Source organism: Camelus dromedarius, chromosome 7, assembly GCF_036321535.1.
Source record: "Camelus dromedarius isolate mCamDro1 chromosome 7, mCamDro1.pat, whole genome shotgun sequence".
Taxonomy (NCBI): Eukaryota; Metazoa; Chordata; class Mammalia; order Artiodactyla; family Camelidae; genus Camelus; species Camelus dromedarius.
The window spans coordinates 900,794-923,573 of record NC_087442.1 but is presented as its reverse complement, the minus strand read 5'-3'; the positions used below and the strand labels follow the sequence as shown (position 1 = coordinate 923,573).

At 58.3% G+C, this 22,780-nt stretch overlaps 1 protein-coding gene across 2 annotated transcripts in view; it reads right to left on the bottom strand.

The window, feature by feature from the left end:
• The window catches only part of PTPRN2 (protein tyrosine phosphatase receptor type N2), a 519,628-nt gene that overhangs the window by 7,185 nt on the left and 489,663 nt on the right, over positions 1 to 22,780 (bottom strand). For both annotated transcript variants that reach the window (XM_064487140.1, XM_064487141.1), the window contains 5 exons: positions 19,690 to 19,809; positions 18,466 to 18,632; positions 13,479 to 13,532; positions 11,382 to 11,446; positions 1,330 to 1,403 (listed from right to left, as the gene is read on the bottom strand). In XM_064487140.1, coding sequence (XP_064343210.1) covers positions 1,330 to 1,403; positions 11,382 to 11,446; positions 13,479 to 13,532; positions 18,466 to 18,632; positions 19,690 to 19,809 — 480 coding nt within the window. The remainder of the gene's footprint in view (positions 1 to 1,329; positions 1,404 to 11,381; positions 11,447 to 13,478; positions 13,533 to 18,465; positions 18,633 to 19,689; positions 19,810 to 22,780) is intronic.

The window sequence follows — 22,780 nt, the reverse complement described above, 5'->3', positions numbered from 1 at the left end:
GCGTTGACCTACAGAGCACCTTCGTGTAGCAGTAACATTCCACACCAGGTTCCTGCACGTTGCGGGGCCCAAATAAAGCAGAGGGACAGAGGGGACTCTCCATGCTGTGTCATCAAGCTGCTTCCAACCTCCCCCCAATGCAGGCAGAGACCAGGGCAGGTGTGACCGCCTGCTGGACACGGCGTGGCTGGGCAGAGACCCTAAGCGCTTCCTCGGGTTCTACTTAGAACAGTCCTGTGAGTCTACAAGAGAGAATGAAGTTACTTTTGCCTCAGTGCTCGGGGCTGGCTTTGGCAACGTAGCACCAGGCAAATGACCACGTTCAGGGCTCATGAGAGATGAGCCCATGTGTGTCAGGGCCCAAGTGTGCTGCCCAGCCGTCCAGGCTCGTGGCCTCTTCCTGCTCAGCCCACATGCCCCCTTCAAGTTGAGACCCAGCGCTGCACTGTTTTTCCTCCTGTGAGAGCCAGACCGAGGGCTTAGGAACTGTGTGCACTTTGTGGGGGACAGTAAGACCCCCCCTCCAGGGTGGGACAACTGGGCTGGGGTCCCAGAATAGTCGCCCCCGGGCACCAGAGCCCGATCCAGCTTGACCTCACCAGAGTGCTTCTTACAACTTACAGTCCCCTTACGTATAAAACAGTGACTTTGCACGAGCAGCCTTAGTGATTTTAGGCCTTTTGTGCAGGCGCTAATCGCATTGGGAAGGTTGGGACTACGCTGAGAGAAAACTGTGTTTCACGGCTTCAGCGCAAGCGGGAGCTTCTGCTGCTGGGTGGGGACATTCCCGGCATGCTACAGGACCGGCCTGTCCTGTTCCCCTGTTCCTAGCTCTGGTCAAGCCCAGTTTAACTATAATCTTTCGTCTTTTGCAAACTTGGCCTTTTCAGTAAGTATGCGCACGAGCGGTGCTCAGGACCCCGGGCACCCTGGGGACTTGCTGATGACCACACAGCGGAGCCGGGGCTGTGGGGGCTGGAAACACGGCAGGCGGCACAGGATGTTTCGTGAGTGCGGAACATTCCACACAAGGGTGCTCAGGTTCACCACGGACCTGCTTCTATAAAAATGCCACGTTCTCCCCCTGCTCCCGAATCTGTTAAGTGGGGAGATCCAAGAACTTGAGATCTGACTGCACTTTCTTATGCTGGAATGTCGGAGACGCTGCCAGAAACGCCCAAGACCCTCCCAGGAAGGGCTGGCCGCGTCCTGCCCTGCCCAGGACTGGGGCGGCGGGCGGCCAGCGGGCCCAACCCTCGCTCCTCCGGGAAAACCAGCACAGAAGGACACCGCCAAAGCCCCTGCTGCCCCAGGGACCGGCCACAGTACCTTGGTCTGGACCATGCCTGGTCTCTGGTCCCTCAGGTGCTCCAGCGTCGCCGCGATGTCGATCTCCTTAGCGCCTGCAACAAACACAAACTGGGCTGAGTTCAGACGCAAGGCAGTCCGCGGGCGCTCCCGGGCTGTCCCTCTCCTGATGCCAGCATCCCTCTTGGCTAGAGGCCACCCGGAAGTGACCCCTGCCAGCCCTCAGCAGGCCGGCCTGCAGCGGCGGTTTCGGCGAGCACGCGGAAAGACAGGCCCGGGCTTGTCAGCACGAACTTGAGAAAGCTGGGCTGAAAAATTATCAGATGCCTGTACAGAGACTCGCCGCCCGCTCGCCAACGCCATTAGAGTCTAGGGCGTTCCTCATTTTGTTTTTGGTGGCATTTTAAAGAATGTTTTAAACCACAGAAAGCAGTGTATAAGCTTCAATTTTTATTGCCTAGAACTTTTAATTAGAGAAGTGAAAAATGAGGCTGACTAACCTCACACATCTCAACGTTGGCCGTAAGCGCAGAGCTCCCTCCTCTCAGAAGCCAGAGCTCCAAACGCCCAGAAAAGGCGAGGACGCCCGCCGTGTCCACAGGTCAGTCGTGTGGTCGGGAGCCCCTCCTACAGGGGCGCCCACCAGACGTCAGGTGATCAGGCGCCAGGGACATAACGCTACCTGAGTTTTAAAATGAACCTTTATTGTGAATTCCACATGGATTCTTGGTTTTCCATTTTGCTGGGTCCCCTGGTGGATGGACAGTGAACAGGACAGGCTCCCCAGCGTCTTATGGTGCAGAGGGGAGCTCCTCCCTCCGCAGCACCATGATGCCGAACGCTGCCGGGCCTGGGAGGGGTGGCACCTCTGCAGGCGGCGGGGACCCACCTGCCAGACCTCAAGCAGGTGAACGTCGTGTGCAGCACTCCCTCTCAGCACCAGACCTGTTACCGCCCCGGGTAGAGGACGCCGAGGCTCGCCCAGGTCGAAGGCTTGTCCCGGTCACACAGAGCAGGTGGCCGCACTCATCGGGCCCGGGTGTGGAAGACAGACCCAGCCAGGCCAAAAGAAGCGCTCCAGCCCCTCCCTCTCGCCCCAGCGCGCACACTGCTGCCGTCAGCCGTCAGCCGAGGAGGGGTGGGGGGAGCCTGAACACCCTGGAGGCCATGCCCCGCACTGTCCTGAGCTTCATCCTCGGGGCTGTGGCTTTGCTGGGTGTCCGCTGAGCAGCCAGCGCTGTGTTCCAAGCGGCAGGTTGAGACAGACTTTGGGAGGTGCCGTGGGGACGTGTGGGTGAGAGTGGGAGGGAAACGGGGGGGGACTGCAAACTCTTGGTGGGGGGCTGGGGGGAGCGGCTGGCGGCCGGGAAGGAAGGCAGACGGTGGGGAGGGCCGGGGGGGAAATACGTCCCAACACAATGTTGCATTTTCAGAAGGGGAAACAGGAGGAATCTGGCAAGAAGTCACTCAGGCTGGAGACCAGGGTCTGGGCTGACCCTGCTCGGCCCTTAGCACCCGGAGGCTGTGGGCCAGCCTGGGCTCCACAGATCTCAGCCCGCAGCGCTTCCGGACAGCGAACGTGTCCTCCTGTGCAGGGCATCGCCTGGTGCCCCCGGCTGTTCAGTCAGAGCCTTTCTAGGAAGGAGAAGAGTCTCGCTTTGGGAACAGCAGATGCCCCGGGCAGCTCAGCCGTCGGGGACCCCGCGAACCTCGTCCAGGCCGAGACGTGGTGACAGCGCTTTTGCTACCATTTAATTTCACGTGTGACGCTGCCCAGCTGTGGGCGGGGCGCAGACTGCCCCACCAGGAGGTCCCGGGTGGGTGTGGAGCTCGCTCGTGAGGACCCAGCGGCGGCGTGTGTTTACTCCATGACGCGTGGAACGCGTTAGGTGCTCAGTGAACACGACTCTGCGGATCCTGTGACCAGAACCCTCCCTCGGAGCTGCCCTGTGCCCCCAGACAGGGGCCCCCCACTGCTCCGTGGGCCCCAGGAGGATGGGGCGTGCAGTGGAGCGTCTGAGTCATCAGACGGTGAAGAGCCTAGACCTTCCAAATGAAGTACGGGGGGTCCATGTGGGATACGGACCTAAAGACCCTGTCTTTTTAACCTTGTTCACGGCCCGGTCTCTCAGTTCCTGAAACTGGTTTAAAAACTCAACAGCCGTTTTCCTCTGAAGGGCAAGTCTGAACTCCACAACCAGCAGTGGAGTCCCAAACACCCCTGGTCCTTCCTCGGGGGCCCGGGAGGACTGTGTGGGGTCCTGCCTGGGGCCATGGCTGCTCCCAGCGCTGGGCCTGGAAGGGCAGCCACGCGGGGAGGTGGTCCTGCCAGCGGGACCCTGGGGTCGGGTGCTACGGACACGTGGCTCTCGTTTCACTGCCGTGTGACTTCGGACGTCCGTTGTGAGGGAAGCGGAAAAAAAGGGAGGAAGTCTCATTAGGTTTTCCCTGGACAAGGCACTTAAACCTGAGACGCCGCAGGGACGGCATCTCAGAACCACGCTTCGCCCGAAGCCAAGACTGAACAGTGGAGGAAATCAAATTAATGCTTAAAAAACGTACGGCCCTGAAAACAGAGAAGCACCGGGTTTATCACGTGAGCCAACTGTCAGGTGCGGACGACTAACGTCTCCCTGCGTGCTCGGGTTAGGAATAATTAATTATTTGAAGCGTGTGCAGAGGCAGCAGTTTTCACAGAACGCACGCGCGCGGTCCTTTCTGTGGGGGAGGCACGGTGCCGCGCCCCCTTCAGCCACCCTGAGCCTCACAGTGACCTCGTGGAACGTGAAACACACGATCCGTTTATAAAACGGAGCCTCGGGGTTGGGATGGAGGGGGAGGGGTACGCATCCTCGTCACTTTATAAAAGGCTTTACTGAAGGTAAAAGGATTTATTTAAATCTCCCAAGATCCGGAACCTCCCCTCTAGCGCATTTAAAATGGAATCCTCTCGTTGAAAATCCCCTTTTACCGACAAGATGTTAAGCTCCAGGTGGACAGGCAGCTTGGGTGCGGCGCTCAGGTCGAAGAGCACGTGGAATGTAGAAGAATCGATTTAACAGGCAAACCAAAGCCAGACAGAGGGCAGAGGGCAGAGGGCAGCGGGACAGCCCTCGCAGCCCAGGCCGGGCCGCGCGGGGCGTGACCCCGGGGAGAGGTGGCCGCGAAGCATCAGGACTGTGCGGACGGGAGAGGAATGCGTACCTATGTGCATCATTCCGGGCTCGGTGAAAGCTGGTGAGTCCGTGAACGGACGTCAGGGATGGAGGCAGCCTGTGCGGCTGGTGTCCCGAGAGGGGACGGCCCGGTGCACCCCGTCCCCGCTCAGCACACCCGAGCGCCCTCGGCTGCGGTTTCCGAACACGCTCAGGGGACATGGGTTTCCAAGGTCACGTACTGGTGAGACACTCTTAAGACAACAGAGGCTTTTTAGCTTTAGATTAAAAAGTATTAACCGTTAAACAAGAAACGTGAAAAGAATGCTGGTATTGAAATACCACAACCGTTCTGTACGACGTGAGAAGCAACTTGAAGTGAAAGAAGGCCAAGCATATGTGCCTCTTCACAAGGTCTGCTCTGATCTCTCCCGGGCTGGCGGGCTGGCTGAGGGAGTCCTGGATTCGCCGGGTGGCGGGGGCGCCACCTCCTGCCAGGGGACCGCGGCCACGGCCAGGAAGACCGTCCTCGCCAGGCTCTCCACTCTCTCTTTAGCCAACGCCCAGTAACCATCAAGCAATAAACAGAAATACGTTTTGTTGCAGACTTTTTACCCAGAAGATCTTGCAAATTGCAGGGGTTCCAAGTTTCCTTTTTCCTTCGGTGTGAAAAGGATGTTACGTGCCAGGTGCACGAGAGAGAAAGGCCTTTATTTTGCAGGAGGAAACGGCCTCGATTCCACCCCTGGGAAGAACAGAGGAGACGCTCTGTCTACCTAAAGGCACTCGAAGGACAAAGGGAAAAACGGTGACAATTACGAATCTGAGAACGGAGTGGAACCCCTCCCACGCCCGGGAGGGCGGAGCTGTTTGGCCGCTGGCGCTGGGAGTCTGCTGTCTTCGGTGGAGCTCCGTTTCTGGACGGGAGGGCTGGACGTGAAGGGCAGGGGTGGGTGGATTCCACACCCTCATGGGCAGAACCTCCCCCGCATCGGGCCGGGCGGATTCACAGCCAGAGCTCGCTCTGGGTCAACAGGACGACTGAGCCTTGAGTCAAGTGACCGTGAGTCAGGGAGGCTCCGGGGCACCAGTCAGAGAGCTGCCCTCGTCCAGCCTCCGGGGCCTCCGGGGGTCAGTGCCTCCCCGCCTCCCCCAGGCCTTGAGCCCGCGCTGTGTCTGTGCACAGGGGCACACGCAGGGGCACGTGCACACATGGTCCTGGTCGCCTGTGCCCGACAGGGTTCCCTTCGTGTCTCTGGATGCTCTCGGTCAACTCAAGATTTATCAGAATTACAACCAGGAAGGTTTTTTGCTGGCTTTCTGGATTAAGTTAGAATCTCTTCGCAATGTTTCACTGGGATCCAAGGAGACAAATGGGCCTTCTAATCACTTGAAAATCAAAAAATCAAGTGTATCAGGACCCGGACACAAGAGGCGTTTTTCACGCTTTTTTGAAGAACAAATGCAAAGTCACGTTTCAGGAGAAACTGGGATGCCTCCAAATCTATAAAAAATACGAGTTAAGCACAGTAGGACCCTGTACCGCCTCTTTAAATTCGCCATCCGTCAGTACTCCGGGAGAGCGGGGAACGCAGAGCCGTGTGCTGGTAGTTTTCTGTCACGTGCTGGGAATCCCGGCAGCATCGAGCTGAGAGCTGGACCCGTGCCCACAGGCACTCGGCCACACGTCGGCCACACAAGGAGGGCGTCAGGAAGGGACGCCTGTGGATGGAGCACTGGCCGTGACCTTCCCGAGGGCCGAGTGTCCCCCGAGCACCCTGCTCAGACCACGGTCCCCGCTGCCCCATGAGAGCAGGCACTGCAGGCGTGGAGCGTGAATGAGGCACAGATGCAGGGACGCCTTGATGGGGGCGCGGACGGCATCACGGCGCCGCCCCACGACAGGGTGCCGCCGGCGAGCCTGGACGTGCCCGGGGCCTCGGCTGCAGGCCTTACGAGCGGGCGGCGTGTGGGCTGCCCCGTGACGTGTGACTGCAGGGGCCCACTGAGCCGTGAAGGATCCGGCAAGGTTCAGGAGGACGGAGGGGCTTGGATGACACACCCCCGTTTCACCAGCAGACGACACGCTTGGGTCTCTGCCTCACGGAGCCAAGCGTTGGAGAAAATGAGCTGCCAGGTCCCCTCTGGCGAACGGTCTACGATCTACGTGCTGTGCCTGGTGGGGGCAAACACACCCCAGACCCTGGCGCCCCCAGGGCCCCCATGGTGCGCGCCACCCCCACAAGCTGCCAGCTGCAGACACGGTCTGTTTCTCTGCACAGAGTGTAAACCCCAGGAGGACAGGACTTTCCCTGTCTTGTTGGCCACGTGGTCCCGACACCCAGACAAGGTGCCCAGTAAATACCGGGTAGAAATAGTGCTTCCATGGCCTAGTCCAGGATCTGCCAGAGGAGGGACGGGACTGAGATGGCGGCCAAGATGGACAACAGGACCTGCGGGAGGAGAAAGGGGCTGGGGGCCAGAGTGCACGTGCCACACCCAGACCCGCGCCAGGCCCTGCGACCTGCAGGAAGGAGCCGCGAGGCCCCGAGATGATGATGATGATGATGATGATGATGTGAGAGCGGGAAGAGGGGGCTCCTGGGGCCTTTCTCTTTGAGACGTCCCACTGACCACCAGGTGCAGAAGAGATGGGGACAGAACCGGGCGGGGACACTGGTCTAGAGGCAGAGGCCTGGGCATACCTTCACCTCTGCTCCCTCGAGCGGAGCGCCCAGTGCGACTCCCTGCCTTGGATGTGCTCTCCACCTGCGCTGCCCGAAGCCCGTGCGCACCTGCGGCTCCAGGGCAAAGGGCATGTGGCCGGTGTTTTAACCTTAACTCACGGAAGTTGCCACGTGTGGCTAGTCAGGTCCGGGGGAGTGCTGGCTTTCAAAGGTTCAATGAGCCAAGGAAATATTATCTCTCCCAGAATGGGAGAAAATATTTGCAAGTCACACCTCTGAAAAGGGTTTGATAGTCACAATATTTAACGAACTCCTTCCACTCAATGACAGCAAACAAACAGCTCGATTAAAAAATGGGCAAAGAGCCTGAACAGACCTTTCTCCAAAGGAAACATCCAACGGTCCACAAACATAGGAAAAGACGTTCAACATTTCTCGTCTTTAAGAAAGTGCAAACCTAAACCACAGTGAGACGCTGCCTCACAGGCACGAGGGCTACTACCCAAACCCAGAGAGCCACACGTGCCGCAGCGGCTGTGGGGCGACAAGCTGGTGCGCTGCTGGCGGGCGTGTACAATGGGGCGGCTGCTGTGAGAGACGGTCTGGAGGTTCCTCAAAAGACTAAACACAGAGCCACCACGTGATCCAGCAGTTCTGCTCTAGGAACACACATGACCCTGAAAAATCGGAAGCAGAAACTCAAAGAGATACCTGCACACCCGTGGTCGTAGCACCGTTATTTCCACAGTTGAAAGCTGGAAGCAATGCACCTTATCCGTCCATCCATCGACAGAGGGATAAGTAAAATGTGGTCCACGCGTGCGACGGGGTGTCGTTCAGCACCAACAAGGAAGGGATCCTGACGCCTGCGGCAACACGGATGGACCTCAAGGACGTGATGCTCGGTGATGTAAGCCAGGCACAGAAGAACGGGTGCTGTGTGGTTCCACTCCTGTGAGGCCCTGCGGTCGTCGGATCCACAGGGACCCAAGGCAGAATGGAGCTATGCACCCCCTCCTGCGGGGACATGCTCCCTGACGGCACCGTGTGACAGGAAGACAGCTCGGCTTGCTGAGGACGGAAACCGGGTGCTGGACCGATGGCCGTGCAGGCGCTGGGCCCGCACTCACACTCTGTGCTGCGGTCCCTCAGGAACAAACTCCCAGCCAGCCTGAGCATAAGAGGCGTTTCCAGGCACGCCTGCCCACCCGGCCCGGTGGGACAGTCATAAAAGAAATTCCAGTCCCACGGCTCCTGCCAAATGAGGGGGTGGCCTCCCAGGACGGTCGGGGCCTGTGGCGCCTCAGCGCCAGGAGGCTCGGGCAACTCTGCTGCTTCGCAGAGGTGGGGTTTCCGCCACCGCCCCTGCGGTCCCCGGGAAGCCCACCGTCCACCCGGCACTCCCCGTTTCCTTAAAAGCTGTGATGAAAAATGGAAAACCCTGGGCAGACTGCTGTCACGGACGAAATGTAAAAGGCACAAGCTTGCACAGTGTCCCGGCTGCAAAGGCAGGGTCGCTGCGTTTGAGCCAGGCCCCTCAGCGAGAGAGGCGCGGGCTTCCAGACACTGACTCTGACCCAGAATGTGAACGGCGAGCTAGAAGTGTGTCTGCAGCCACAGGAAGAATGTGCAAAAGAATGTTACAGGTCGACACCTACTTTGCCACCATAAGCCTGGCGCAGAGGGCCAGGCCCCCCGACCGCTAGGGCTCCACGCTGCATCACTGTCTGCTTGCAAACAGACCAGGCGGTGCAGAAAGAACTGAAATTATCCCTGGTTTGTTCTCAAAGGCCCCAAAGTGGCACCGAAGGCCTTAATCCCTGAAAGCCTGTGTGAACGGCCATGGCTCCGAGGCGGTGGCCGCGGCCGGGCCAGCTCAGCCGGCGGGGCTGACACTCGTGCAGGGGCACTTCGGACAGCCATTCTTTGGTCCTCGTGCAATTCACCCCTTTCAAGAAAAGGAAACGGGAAGAAAGGGTTGGTGTCCAGGCCTGGGGCCTTTGATCATCTGATGGACGCGGGGCCAGCAGCGCGGGCCCCCAGCTTCTCAGGCCAGACAAAGGTGGCCCGGCCACACAGGCCCCCGAGCCTGGGCCAGAACAAAGCACGGGCGGCCGCTCCCCGCGGCGGCCTGGGAAAGGCCCACCTCGGCCGGCGAGGGGCCGCCCTGCCCTTTGATCTCTCCCGAGACCCCGGCCCGGGCCCCAGGTCAGGGGATTTCACATCGCACGTCCCCCGGGCAGAGGGGAGTGGGCCAGGAACAGAATGAGGGGTGACCAGCCTCAGAAAGAGCCTGGAGGCGGCCCTCCCAGGCTGGTTCCACATGGCTGGGCCGCATTGTTGCCGCCGGCCCACCCTTCAAGTGGAATTGGATGGACGTGGCAGACGGAGCTGGTGAATGGCAGGCGGGGGTGGACGGGGCGGGAAGGGCCCTTCTCCCCAGCTGCCTCTCCGTGAACAGACCTGTGCCCCCGAATTGAGGTTCCATCACGTGGGTGAGGGGACCCCGAATGCTGAGAGGCACAGTATCCCCCGACCTGAGGCTGGGGCTCCCCGCCCCCGCTCCTTTCCTGGGGGTGAGCCAGGCTCCACGCCATGTTACCCGCGTGGGTCAGCATGTTACGTGCTCACAAACACAGGCGCCCCCCCCCCCCCGACACGCGAGACACTCTGTGTCCTGGGAAGGGAGACGGGGGACACTACGCACGAGGCCCCAGAGAAGGGAGGAAACACAGATTCCCCTGAGCCCTCCCCCCGCGGTCGCTGCAAAGTTGCAGATGAAGAGACACACCTGCTGGGACGCAGCAGCCGTAATGAACAGGGGCAGGTGACCTTTCAACTAAAAAAGGTAGGATTGTGTTACGACCTAAAACCGAAACGCGCTGTCAGAAGCGCCGGCCTTCTGCCTCGGCCGTCCCTCTGTTTGCAAGTCCCAGCGCACCGCGGCCTCAGGCGCTGGAAAACGGCCCCCAGCGGCACTGCGGCTCCGGCTCCCCCCCTCTCCCCCCCTGCAGCCGGCAGGGGCCCGGGGGCCGGGCAGGCCCTGCTCGGGGCTCCGTCTGGCCCTCTGGTCACTGGTTGCTGCGACAGCCTGCTCGAGCTCCCCAGCCCCTGCATGTCATACGACAGCGATTGCGTCATCTTCACACGTCTAATCCTTGGGCTAAAGATGTGTTGCAGTTTCCTTTCTTTCTCAAACCAGGAGAAAACAGAGCCTGGAGAATGCCTGTCTCAGAGTGGCGGCATTTGTGTGAAAAGACATCGGGCAGAAGACGAAGAGTGGGGGCCCTGGAGGGTGGCCGCCCCTCGTCACAGCAGACGCGTGCACGCGCGCACGGGTGTGTGCGTGTGGACACAGAGAGGGCGGCTTTTCCACAGGCAGGAAGGAGACCATAAAACGTCACCCACCCCGTCACCCCCGCGCCTCCCCACTGCTTCTTCCTCAAGCTCCGGGCGGCATCCGGATGGCGGGGAAGGGTCTTTCCAGGCCCTCTGCTCCGTGCTGATGCGTGGCTCCCCCAGGGGCGGGTCTGCAGAGTCTTCTCTCAGACGTGCCCGTGGTGATCTCCGCGGCCTCTAGGGGGACCCCTCACGGGTTTGTCCCGGGGAACACACTTGAGGGGCCGCTGGCCCAGCTCAGTCCCCGCACTGTCCTGGGACGAGATGCGCCCAGAGGGTTAGACTTCGCCCAGGCGATGGCCTCGCTGCAGGGCTGCTCTCGAGCCCAAGCCCCCGGGCGCCGTCTTTAGGAGGAAGCGGCCCAGGCCGCAGGGAGTGGGTCACTTGGGTAAAACGATGTTACCAGGGGTGCCCGGCAGTGACCTGCTTTAGAGACAGCCCCCACCAGAGATTTTAGGTAGCTCTGGAGTGAAACCTGAATTTTGCAAATGTAGTTTTAACACCAGGGAGGATATATTGAAGGGTATTCTGAGCCGCTACAACACTGAAGGACCCAGGCGGCCTCCTCCCAGCTCCGATGCTAGCACGCGCCGTCCTCAGTAAGCAGCTACCCAGCACCCACTGCGCGTTCTGCCAAGGGCTCTCCCCCGGGGGACACGGCGACAAGGGAGCAACTGCGGACGCCAACCTGCTTGCCGCAAACAGCTTTCCCGTGATCCGGGGAAGGGACAACAGGCTAATTTTCCCCAAGGCCTCCCGTGACTAGTGCACCGAGGTTGCCATGGCAACGCCGACCTCGGCGCCGAAACAAAGCAGCGGCTCTGAGTCTTACCTTTGGCCATCTTATTGAGGACCATGTCGATCAGGACATAGGTGCCACTTCTGCCTGCGCCGTCACTGTCAACAGAAGGAGAGAGGTGAAGACACACTGGGCCACGCTGTCCCCACTCCCCACGCGCCAACCACAGCGTCTTCCCTCTGCTCGAGTGGGGCCCACGAGAGGAGACAGATGGAGGCAGGGAATTTGAGAAACAGAAAGAAAGTGGGGCGAGGAAGAATCAGGGTGGGAGGGGGGAGGAGGATGGGAACAGAGATGGGGAGGAGGGGGAGGGAGGAGGGAGGGGTGAGAGAGGAGGGGGAGGGCGAGGGGGAGGGGGAAGAGGGGAGAAGGGTGGGGGAGGGGAAAGAAGAGGAGGGAGAGAGAAAGGGGGAGGGAGAGACAGAGGGGTAGGAGGGGGAGGAGAGGGAGAGGAGGGGAGGGGGAGGGGAAGAGTGGGAGGAGGGAGGGGAGGGGCTGGGAGAGCTTTCAGCCCTGAGCTAACAGCAGCGTGGATTAGCTATTGTGCCTGTGTTGATTTGCTTCTTTCTGCCTTTTTTTCCTCCCCCTTTGGCCAATTTTGACATGGCAAATTTTATCAGGAAAAAAGACGAAATAAAGAAATGCCTGGCTGTGTCAGAGGTGAGGCATTTGTGTTCCGAGCATCTGCAAGAGGCCATGTGTGCGAGGGGAGAGTGAACGGCCGGGGTCGGGATCCAGGACCCTGGGGGGCACCCGGCCCCCACTCAGGAGCGGGGCCGCCACGTCGTCTGGCGCTCATTCAGAGCCTCCCTGCACGTCTTCTTGTCCCCTGGTTATAACTGGATATTTACCATCTGGACCAGAGTTGTAAACATGTTCTTAATTGTGGCTCAAGAATCACAAATGTGAGAAAGGAAGAGTCCTCTTCCAGGAGGAAGGTGGCCCCAGCGCCGTTTCCACACTCGGCCGCCCCTTGTCAAGCAGGGCTGGGCTCGTGCCCACGAGCGCTTGGAAGTGCAGGACGCTGACATCTGTACCCTTGGCAAAATGCACTGACTTCAGGTTGAAAATAAGAGTTCCCTTTCAGGACGCCGGGAGCCCTGTGACCGCACGAGTGTGCTCTGAGCTTCCGACCTGGAGGCCCGGGGACCCGTCCCTGTCGGCGCGCCTGCAGGTGCCTTTCTCCAGAAGGGCCGCTGAGTTTGGCCTCAACACATTTCTCAAACAAATGGTTGGAAAAGCCGCGGTTGGGAAGAGACTCGTTCCACCTGTGTGCTGTGGAGGTGGGGCTGCCGCCGGCCCTCGCTGCTGTCACAAGTGCCCGCGGTCTCGCTCCTGGTGTCGAGGGCTTCCTCGCTTTTCTTCTGTGCTTGTTAACTCACAAAGCACGACTCTCCCCAGATCCTCGGCGGAGACCGCTGCCTCCCTGCTCCCGGCTGGGCCCCGTTTACAGGTGAAAGATGCTTCAGTCCACTCTCTCCAGGGGGACCGCCCTCTGCTGTCACAGACCCAGAAGCACACACACGACACACACACACACGGACTCCACAGACACACACTCACAGGCACACGCGAGCACTCCTTGACTGAATGGATGCACTTGGTGTCTGGCCTTGGGAGATCTAGTTCCTTTTTATCCCAGGCTGAAAGGAACATTCTGGGAGACAGGTCTGGACGATGGAGCACAGGTCTTCACCAAGACGGGTGAGTGTGGAGCCCAGGGACGCGTGCCCTCAGAGTGAGTTTTCTTTGACTGGATCTGTTCTTCCAGGTTGGGGGTAACCTGTGTGGGTACATGAGCCACTGACTTTCACCCAGAGGCCTCTCCTTGTGACCCCAGGCTGTGTCCCTGTTCATAACTGGCCCCAAGCTGAGCATCCACACGGGGTCCCAAACGCTGGCCACGTTCCTGGTGCCGAGACCACGCCCTGCACAAACACTCCGTCTCAGAGTGTGTGCGGTGGTGCTGTGAGGGTTCAAAATACGGTTTGAATGAGTTTGTATCCCTGGCTTCCCCTAGAGGTGCAGTTAGAGGTGGGCACTACGCAACGAGGGAGCTCAGCTCCTAGATTTAACTGTTTATTCTGAGGTAGCGAACACTTCTGAAACCAGGTTAAAAGTTGTACTTGCCTGCAGTGGACAATTATTGGACAAGAACGGCCCCTGTAGCACTTGTTTACTTTTCTGAAATAAAGAGAGACAGAGAAGTTACAGTTATGCACTCTGCCTCTTGTGGCCACCACCCCAAAGAACAAACAGAACAGCTCCGGGACGTCCTTTTGCCACAGCCCGTTTTGACAAAGGAAATCAGAATTACACACGCGTTTTCAAAGGTTTATTTTTCTTTTCAAGATTAAATTGTTCAACAGAGCTTTGAAACATTCCTCACATTTTCACAGTGTTCTTTCTCCCTTTACAGGTGTGAGCTCTGGCCTGAGGTCCACGACCCCCCCCCCCCCCCCCGCAGCCTGGCTGGCCCTGCCCTCCCCTCCCCCACGCCCCTTGCTGCTTCAGCTCATGTGGCGTCCTTGCTGCTGCTGCAAAACATCTAGATGCCTCACTGAAAGTTCTGGTTTTGCCATTTCTGCTCCAGATTTCTTACAGACTGGGCAGCACCCTGGAACGTAATATCACCTTGGTATCTTGAAAAGTATCTCACAGACATTTCTTGGTCGGTCAGTTTTGCAAGGATATCTAAATCACAGAGAGACCGCAGTTACACCCAAGATGAGTCTTTCTATTTTCATGAATTTGATTATGTTCAAAAGCAACTCTGTGGTGCAGATTTTAGATCAGAGTTTATGAAAACGAACAATCAGCATAGATGAAGGTTCTGTAACCGAGTCCTAAATCAAAGCAGCGCCGATTTAAAATTCACTGTGTAAGCTTGACATTTTTGGTAATTCAGTGAAACAAGTAAACAGGTTTACGAAGTGTATCAAAATTCGCAGTGAAGTATTTCTAAATAAAGAAAATCAAAGACAGAATTTTGGTTAATTGGAAGGGGAAATGCATGAAGGGTGTGCCCTAAAATGTGTGGTAAGAATTTCCACAAAATGACGGGAAGCAAAATTTGGAAGAGAATGACAGAGCAGAGGACTCCGTCCCCAGCCGGAAGCGGGACGGCCACAGCTCTCTGCAGAGGCTCGCCTGCTCAGCACAGAAGCAGTCTGTTGACAGTGAAAGTCCAGCTGGCCGGCTTTTCTGCTACAAATGCCTAAAAGCCGAGGAAAAAGGAGGTGGGGGCGGGGGAGGGAGAGGCGGAGCAGGAGCTGACTGACGAGCAGAGGGGGTGTGACCGGTGTGGAGCCCCGGCGACGGGGTTGTTCTGCTTTCCTACTTCTGCTGTGGAGCGAACAGAATAAGGTCCCGCTGCAGGGAGCCCCCGTCCCCCTGAACAGCACGAGGTGGGTGGCGGGAGGCACCTGAGGAGTGCCCCACCCAGGCCCAGCAGGGCAGCACATGCCCTGTGTGCCCCGGGTCTAAACCCAGCATGGAAGCTGCGGGCCTCGAAGAGCTGGGGGGTGAGCACCCAGAACACGGGCAGCACAGGCCCCCGAGGCCACGTCGCCGTTCCTGCCGGAGCCTGGCCTTGTTTTTGACGTGCACCCCGATATTAAGGTTCAGGGGAGGTGAGCAGAGGAAGGTGGGCTTATTAAAGTCGAAGGCACATCAGTGCCTGAATGCCCTCAGCCTTCCCAGCCCTTTGAGGATGAAACAGATCGGAAAATAGATCCGCCTGCTCCTCCTTCTCAAATCTCCCGTTCTCGACTCGGGTTGTCAAGGCAACGTGAGCTTCAGCTCCGACAAATAGATGCCAGGCCCGAGGACGAGCCTCCCGTGTGCGCGGCGGGGCGCCCGCCAGCTCAGTGAAGGCTGTGCGCATGCAAGTGTGCAGACGTGTGCTGTGTCCCAGCAGGTGCACAGGCATGCGTGCGTGCGCAGGGCTGCGTGAGCTCACCCGTCAGGCCAGAGCTGGCGGCTCCGCACCTCCCAGCCGTGTGCTGCCGGGGAAGCTCTCAGTCGCCAAGTCTTTGCAGCGGGAGCCGCCTCGGCTCCGCAAATCCGGCATGGCGGTGCTCCCGGCCTGACGGTCTGGCCTGCGTTTCTAAAGACTGAACTCGACTTTTGGTCAATTGCTAAGTTTTGCTCTCTCTCTCTCTTTTTTTTTTTTTGATGGGACCAAGCACAGAAAAGGTATGTTAAAAAAGAATAAACATACCAACCAGAGACCCTTCTTTAAATGGTCCTGCTTTCAGGAAACAAGAATGGAAGGAGTCGGCAGGCAGAAGTGCTCCATCTACACCGGCCAGGCCCCGCTTTGACAAAACGCAGTGAGAATAACCTCCTTGGCTGAGACGTGCTGCTAACAGGCGACCTGCTGGCTGCCTTGGCTGTGCCTTGCCTCTCAGTCCTGCAATTCCTGTCTCTACGGCACGTCTAAAACGTGACTGTCTCCAGCAGGGCTGTGCCTGGGAGGACCGAGGAAGGTTTCACTGTAATGTCAGTGTCCAAGCCGGCCCCGCCCTGTGCTAACCCTATTTACAAGCAGCCCCAAGCAGTTGAGGAGACGTGCAGTGAAGACACGTGTGCTGCTGCGGTGGAGAAGTTTATTCACAGAGGGCCAAGCACTCGCATCATCACAACACAGAGCACCAGGCCAAGGGGCAGGGGCACCGCAGAGTCAGCAGAGGCGTCCATCTGGTCGACCCGAGGGAGTGGTGCACACGATTGGTGAAGATGAGCGGTGCACAGCGGTCTTATTTTACTTTTTCTAGAACAAATCATCAGGAAGCAAAAGGCCGCGGACACCGACGACACGGATGTCGTATACACTCCACAGGAGGAACGCGCTGAGAAAGAACAGTTAGTGATACAAACCGACCCGCCGGGCACTGAGAGAGAAGGAACCGCCGTGCAACCAGCCGCAAGCAAGGCTCAGAGGTCGTTAGAGGCTCAGAAAGGGGCTTCCCACACTGTCCCTGCAGTACAGTCACAGTTTCCAATGATCACTTTTGTGACTATGCAACTGGGCTCATATTACTAGCTGCAACATCACAAAAATGACACTGGCCACCGCTAATTAGCTGGCAAAGTAAGGGTTTGTCCATTCTTACAGTGAGCAGCGTTAGTGGTGTCATTGCGCACAGCGGACGTGAGCAGCACAGAGGACGGAGAGAGAGAGAGAAAGAGAGAGAGAGAGAGAGAGAGCTCTTCGGCAGCAAAGCCCTCACATGTGATGCTAATTATCTCTTAGCTTAGCAGCTTCTCTTTAAAGTGTAAATGTGCTCCCTCTGGGCGCCAGGAAGATTTAATTACACATCTCGGTGTCTGAGGAACACACAAGCCGGAGCAGGGGCTGCTGGTTTCTGCTCCAAGGAGGCTGAGCAGCCCTGTCGCGTGGAAATGACCAGCGTCTTCCGCGGGGGCAGCCGCGCCTCCCGGTCGCGGACACCTGGGCGCTGTTTTACAGAGGCGATCCCAAAGCAGCAATCCGTGTGTAAGCGTGACGGGCCCTGAGAACGCGCTGTCCCAGGGTCCGGGGCCCGCGGGAGCGGCCTCGCCGCCACGTGAGGGCAGGAGGCGCTGGCTCTAACGGACGCCCCAGCCCTGTCTGGGCTCACCGTCCTTTCAGCTGACACAGCCTTCTGGGGCCCTGTCCCCTGGGACTCTGCACAGAGGGGGTTTGGGAATTCGATGTTTCTTCATGGTGAACTGCGAGCACAGAGGCCGGTTATGTGTTGTGCACATCCCTGTGGGGATGTGGAGACAGACCCGCCCACACGCACACGTGTACAGACACGCCAGCGGGGCGTGAAGACTGGGAGAACGGGGAAGCCGCGGCCCGGCAGCTACACCCGCTTTGCCACTAATGACTGTGGTTTGAAGACTCCATCTCGGGAGATGTGGACGAGGTAAGGTCTTTAGAAGTACACTTGCACTAAGAAAACGTAAATAATGGCCAGGCTACCAGGACGGACGAGGGAGGACCTGTTCCAGGGGCGTCCAGGTCTCCGTGCGGTGCCCTTGGGGAGGGGACGCTGTGTCACAGGGGGGACCAAACGCACGTCTCTGCTGCAGCTCTTTCCCATGCTATTTGACACAAAGAGCTACTCAAATTAAAAAAAATCCTTTTGCTTTTCAAAAGTGGACTAACAGGCAAAAGAGGTGGCATCAGAATCACTTTCAGAGTCTGAGGCACAAATTCAGGAAACCCAGGTACGCCTTGAACCCCACCTTGCCGACAACTCCTGTCAGTTCAGCCTCCCTCCGGTCACAGGACTGCGGGCTCTTCAGACACAAACCGCCTTACGGTCACGTGCAATTAAGGGGATTCGAGTGCATTTTGTCCTTACTCTCGAATTCCTGGTTTGAACACTTATCTGTTCCCCGTCCTAGGTGGGTCTCCCACCAGACAAACGTGAGAGGCTCTAGAAAGCTCGGCACCTGCTCCACATGCTGTCTGCGGCTCACTGGCTTCGCTCTCTCGGCAGGTGCTTGCTCACCCACCACCAGCGACAGCCAGCGCCCACCGACTGCCGTCACCAGCTCTGATGTGCAGGCAGAGCGTCTGTCCTACGCTCTGCTTTTCCTTTTGCGTTGTCAGTATCCTCCTAGCATTTATTCAGTCAACACACTCTAAAACCATGGCCCGATGGGCGACCGGCTGACTAGAGCTTGAACGAAGGACTGGCTGTTTTTAAACTGGCAGCTTCAAAACTGCACTGCAAATACGTGGTCACGTGCTAACTCCAGCCAGGCGTTCATCCGAGACCGTCCAGTTCAGAATCTGGGCCTACACCTAACTCACCGCCGTGTCTAAGCAGATGAGTATCCAGACTAACATCCTGTGACGTCACCACTTGAAGGCCCGTGAATCCAAGATCTCTGTCCCCCTCACTCTGTAACCTCACGAAGGCTAGAAGACACCTTGCAACTAGTATGTGACTAAACGTAACTCCCCTCCCTTCTGCCGCATAAAACATAAATGTATCTACAACATGCACGTCTCACAGCCGTGGGCACCGCAGACACGGCAGCCCGGGCGCTGAGCGGCCCTCCCTCCCTGGCGCCCACGCTCCGGACGCCTCCCTGGCCGGCGGGCTGCGGGTTTTACCTGCGGAAGTCCAGGAGGGACCGCGTGGAGGCCGGCACGGCCTGGTCGTGCCAGCTCAGGAAGTGGAACTGGCTCACGGTGCGCGTCTCACTGGTCCGCAGGTTCTTCAGGTAGAAGCTCCTCACCAGGAAGTCCTCGCACCAGATGTGCTCAGAGACCAGGTTCACCTGGGGGAGGGGCGGGGCGGGGACAGAGGCAGGCGTTGGCCAGGAGCCACGGAGCCCGAACTCGGAGCCAGTGGGGGGCGGGGGGCGGGGGGCGGGGTGTGGGCGTGACCGCAGCGGCAGGCGGGCGCCCCCCCTCCCAGCTGTGACACCTTGTGCACAAACCACCGCTGCCTGGCTGTTTTTCTTAATTAAAAAAATTTTTTTCATTAAATTTTTTTCTTAAATGTTTTAAAATTTTTTCTAAATTTTTTTTGTCACTGGAGAGCCCAATTATTTGAAAAATTATTTGAAAAAAGTGGTATAATCCAAAACTATTTAGTGTTGGTCTTTTCTAAGCCATTTAAACCTTCAAGAAAAATCATCAGAGAAAAATTACACTTCTGACCAGAAACAGCAACGGGTTCCACCCAGTGGGGTCCCACTCGCTCTGAGACTTCACCAGAGACACAGCTCCCGGCTCAGGGCAGGGACCCAAAAGCCCCAGCCAACTTGGGGTGGACCTCCACGCTTCCAACAAGGTTTCTGCTGTGGGTCTTGGGCGTTCTGACTAATTTCAGAGCCCGACACTGCCAAAGGAGGCTCTGGCACTGGCTTAACTGCCGGGTTTATTTAGCCCCTTCTCGACGTGGACAGAAAGTCCAGCAGGAGAAACAAGCTCCCCAGCAGGTGACCCCCAAGTAAAGGGCCAAGCGTCACGGACACAGACGCCCGCGACCCTCGAGGGCCCGGTACGGGGGCCAGCCACCAAGACTTAGGGTCACCGGAGGTCTGTTATCCAGAACTGGGCTCAGATGACCACCCAGTGAGGTCATTTTTGAGGTCCTTTCTGCCCGAATTTAGATTCATAAAACTTAAAAATGAAACCCATGCCATTCCGCCAGTCCCTGGGGCACAGCTGCCTGGAGGGTCTGGGTGTCTGCTGCCTGCAGGCGGGGATGCCTCCTGTGGGCACCGACTGCCCGGTGAGGCCTCAAGGGACGGCAGCCAGCATCTGCACAGGGCAGGCCCACCCACACCCGCCACGGCCAATGGCCCGTGGCGCCTTTGGGGGCAGTACCTCGTAGATGTGGTAGAGGTTGGAGCCTTCATCCGGCCAGTAGTGGTAGCACTGCCTGACGCCATTCTCCGAGAGGGGGGTCAGCATGACGATGACCACGCAGCCACTCTCCCACACCATCTGTGGACCGAGGACGCCAGCGTGAGTGGCTGTGCCCCGCACCCATGGAGTCCGTGCAGAGTCCAGGTCGACTCCGTTCCTAGGAACGTAGCTCATTTCCATTCCGCAGTTCACCCTGCCACCCTGCCTGCCTCCTGAGTCTGCTGGCCCCGTGTTCTGCACAGGCCATAAAACGCCTTGAAAAACCTCGGAAACTCCTGCCGTGCCTCTTAAAGCTCCCCAGCGCTGCGCTCAGCCGCCTGCCCGCCCCACTTCTCACCTGTCAAGGGGGCTCTCCGGAACACAGCACAGAGCAGGGGGCAGGGTGCGGGCGCGCGCGGCCCACCGCAGGCAGGCTGACCCGGCAGGGACGCGCCAGGACTCCAGGACACGCTGACTGTTCAGGTGCTGTTGTCACTTCGTGGGACTAGGGCCACCTTTCGTGCAGTGAGGCTGCTGTCCTGTCAGAAGTGCGCTCTGAGAGGACCTCCCCCCAGGGCGTGACCGGGAGACACACCCCAGCCGCGTTTCATTTACTTCTCCCCAAACAGAGCAACAGATGCAAACACACCCAAACCTGACTTGCCTCGTCACAGCCACACCAGCCCCGGCTCCTGGACACAGGAAACCAACGGGCCCCATGAAAACGTGCGGGGAGGACAAAGGCCCCGAAGCCCCAGAACCTGGCTTTCTTCAAACGCGACTCGCGACTGTGGCCCGCGAGCATGCAGCACGACTGCGCGGCCTGCGGGCTCGCTGGCTTTTTAAATTACACAGTGAGGAGGGGTCTGCTCCTCCCGTGGTGGGTCACATTGACGTCGCAGAAACATCCGTAAGCAACTGCATCTGGATGTAAATTTTGTGCCCAAGGGAGCTTCTGTTTCTTTTTAAATACAGATTTAGCAATCCAATTAAGGTCTTACTTAAAAGAAATCCACGTATCTCACCTAGAAAGTGTTTTCTATTCGTGTTCTTGTTATGAAGTTCCCCCTTTTAAATTACATTTAAAAAAATCAGACGTGCGCGGTATTTTTCTCTTTTGATATTGATTTATACTCCCCCCGTGCCAGGAACAGTCAATATTCGGAAGGCACCTTACTGCGTTTCATTTATACCAGAATTGAGTGGGACTTGCCGAAGTGTCGACAAGAAAGCCCACATCAGCATGAATGATGTTCAGGCCACACACCTCCTTCTCCTCAGTGCAAACCCAGCCAGATGGGAATTCAAAGCAGGGACCCCACTTTGAGCTTTTCAGCCCCTCAGATCCGCCCCACTAACGGGTCCCTCCAGCCCGTGACAACTTAATGCGCCTTCACAAGGAGGAGACGCTCATTGGAGCCATTACAAAAATGAGGAGAAACAGATTTTTATGAACGTAATAAAAATACAATGATCCAGACCACAAACTATCGTCGAACAGCCTGCCTGGGCCACCCAAGCACGACTTTCGGAAGCCCCTCACCTGAGGAGGGTCCTTCCGCTCAGGGACCCGCCTGGCTCTCTGAAGGTCTGGGGGAGACTCAGCCCGAAGGAAGCTTGGTTTAAACAAACGCCTGAAGGCACTCTGGGGGATGATACTTCTCTTTAGGTCCCCGTGTGAAAGCAGAGAGGAGGGTTTACTAACCCAAACGAATCCCAGCCCACTCGGGCACTGACATCACATGGCTGCGCCCGGCTCTGCCCGCGGGGCCTTGGATCCCTGCGGGAAAACCACCGCCTTCCCGCCTGTTTCCACCTCTGGCCTCGCTGCCCGAGCAGCCGACCCTCAGGACACACCAGCGGCGCCTGTGTGCGTTTCCGCGGGGCCGCCGGACGCCAGCGGAGGCTCCAGGTCAGGCGGCGCCCTTTCTGAAGAGGGGACGTCCCACTCTCGCGTCTTCCCAGGCTTGGTTTCGGCAGGGTCCTGCCCGACACCAGGAAGGTGCTGTTTCCAAGCCGAGTCTTTGAGAAACTGAAATCCTCCTCTTCCAGGAAGCAAAGAGCCACCAGAGTCCCCACCTGACCTTGCTGGAGTCCACTGAAGTAAGCAGTTTGCTGAATTACAGAGCAGACGGGTGAACTCCAGCAGTGGCGATTTCCAGCACTTTCCGTTTGGTTCCGTGTCAGAGGACACGGCATGCGTGGTCCCTGCCGGTTCACTGGGCACAGTTATTGAGCACCAGGCATGAGTCAGGAGATCAGAGGCCATGGTGGGGGTGGTGAGAGGTGGCCTGGCCGAAACCATCCTGCAAGGCGTGAAGTGGGGACTTCCCCGCACAGGAAGCAGAGCCGCCACCCCAGGATGAACAAAGCGCCAGAGTGGGGCAGAAACGAGCCTGGGCGCTGGCTTGCGAGCATCAGTCCTTGGTGCTCGTCCGGAGCAGGACGGGCACTCTCGGGCTCTTCTGTGAGCTTCCCCGCGGACACGCCAGCCCACCTGGGGAGCCCACCTGGCGGCCTGTTGCTGCCTGGCACGTGGGGGCGGGAGTGGTGGGAGCCTTCTCTGTGACGGCGCCCCCCACCTCCCCGCTGGCGGCTAGGGGAGCAGGAGCAGCCAGCCCAGCCATCCTCGGTGACCGTGAGACACGCAGCTACAACCACCTCTGTGAGCCCAGCCTGGGCCGAGCCCCTCGGGGGCAACATCAAGAAGAAACCACGAGGACAGCACAGCTGACGCCACGCAGCCTGGGACCTCGGTCACGGTCGTCAGCCAAGCAAGGGGGACGTTAACACTCCGTCGTTCAGACAGTTGGCCCCAGTCACAGGAGATACATACTGGGAAATAAAACCCGTATTTCACGGCAAGACAAGACAAATTTAAACATAGAACATTCTCCTCTGCCCTTTGACCTCTCCGCGTGCTGCGCACCATGCGTCTGCACTAGGTATCGCCGAGCCTCCCCCGCCGGCAGGAGCACCTGCTCAGCCCAGCATCCTCCCAGCATCGACAAGACAGCCCCGTAAAACCCACGATCCTCCTTGATTCTGTGCGGGGGCACATGACGCACCA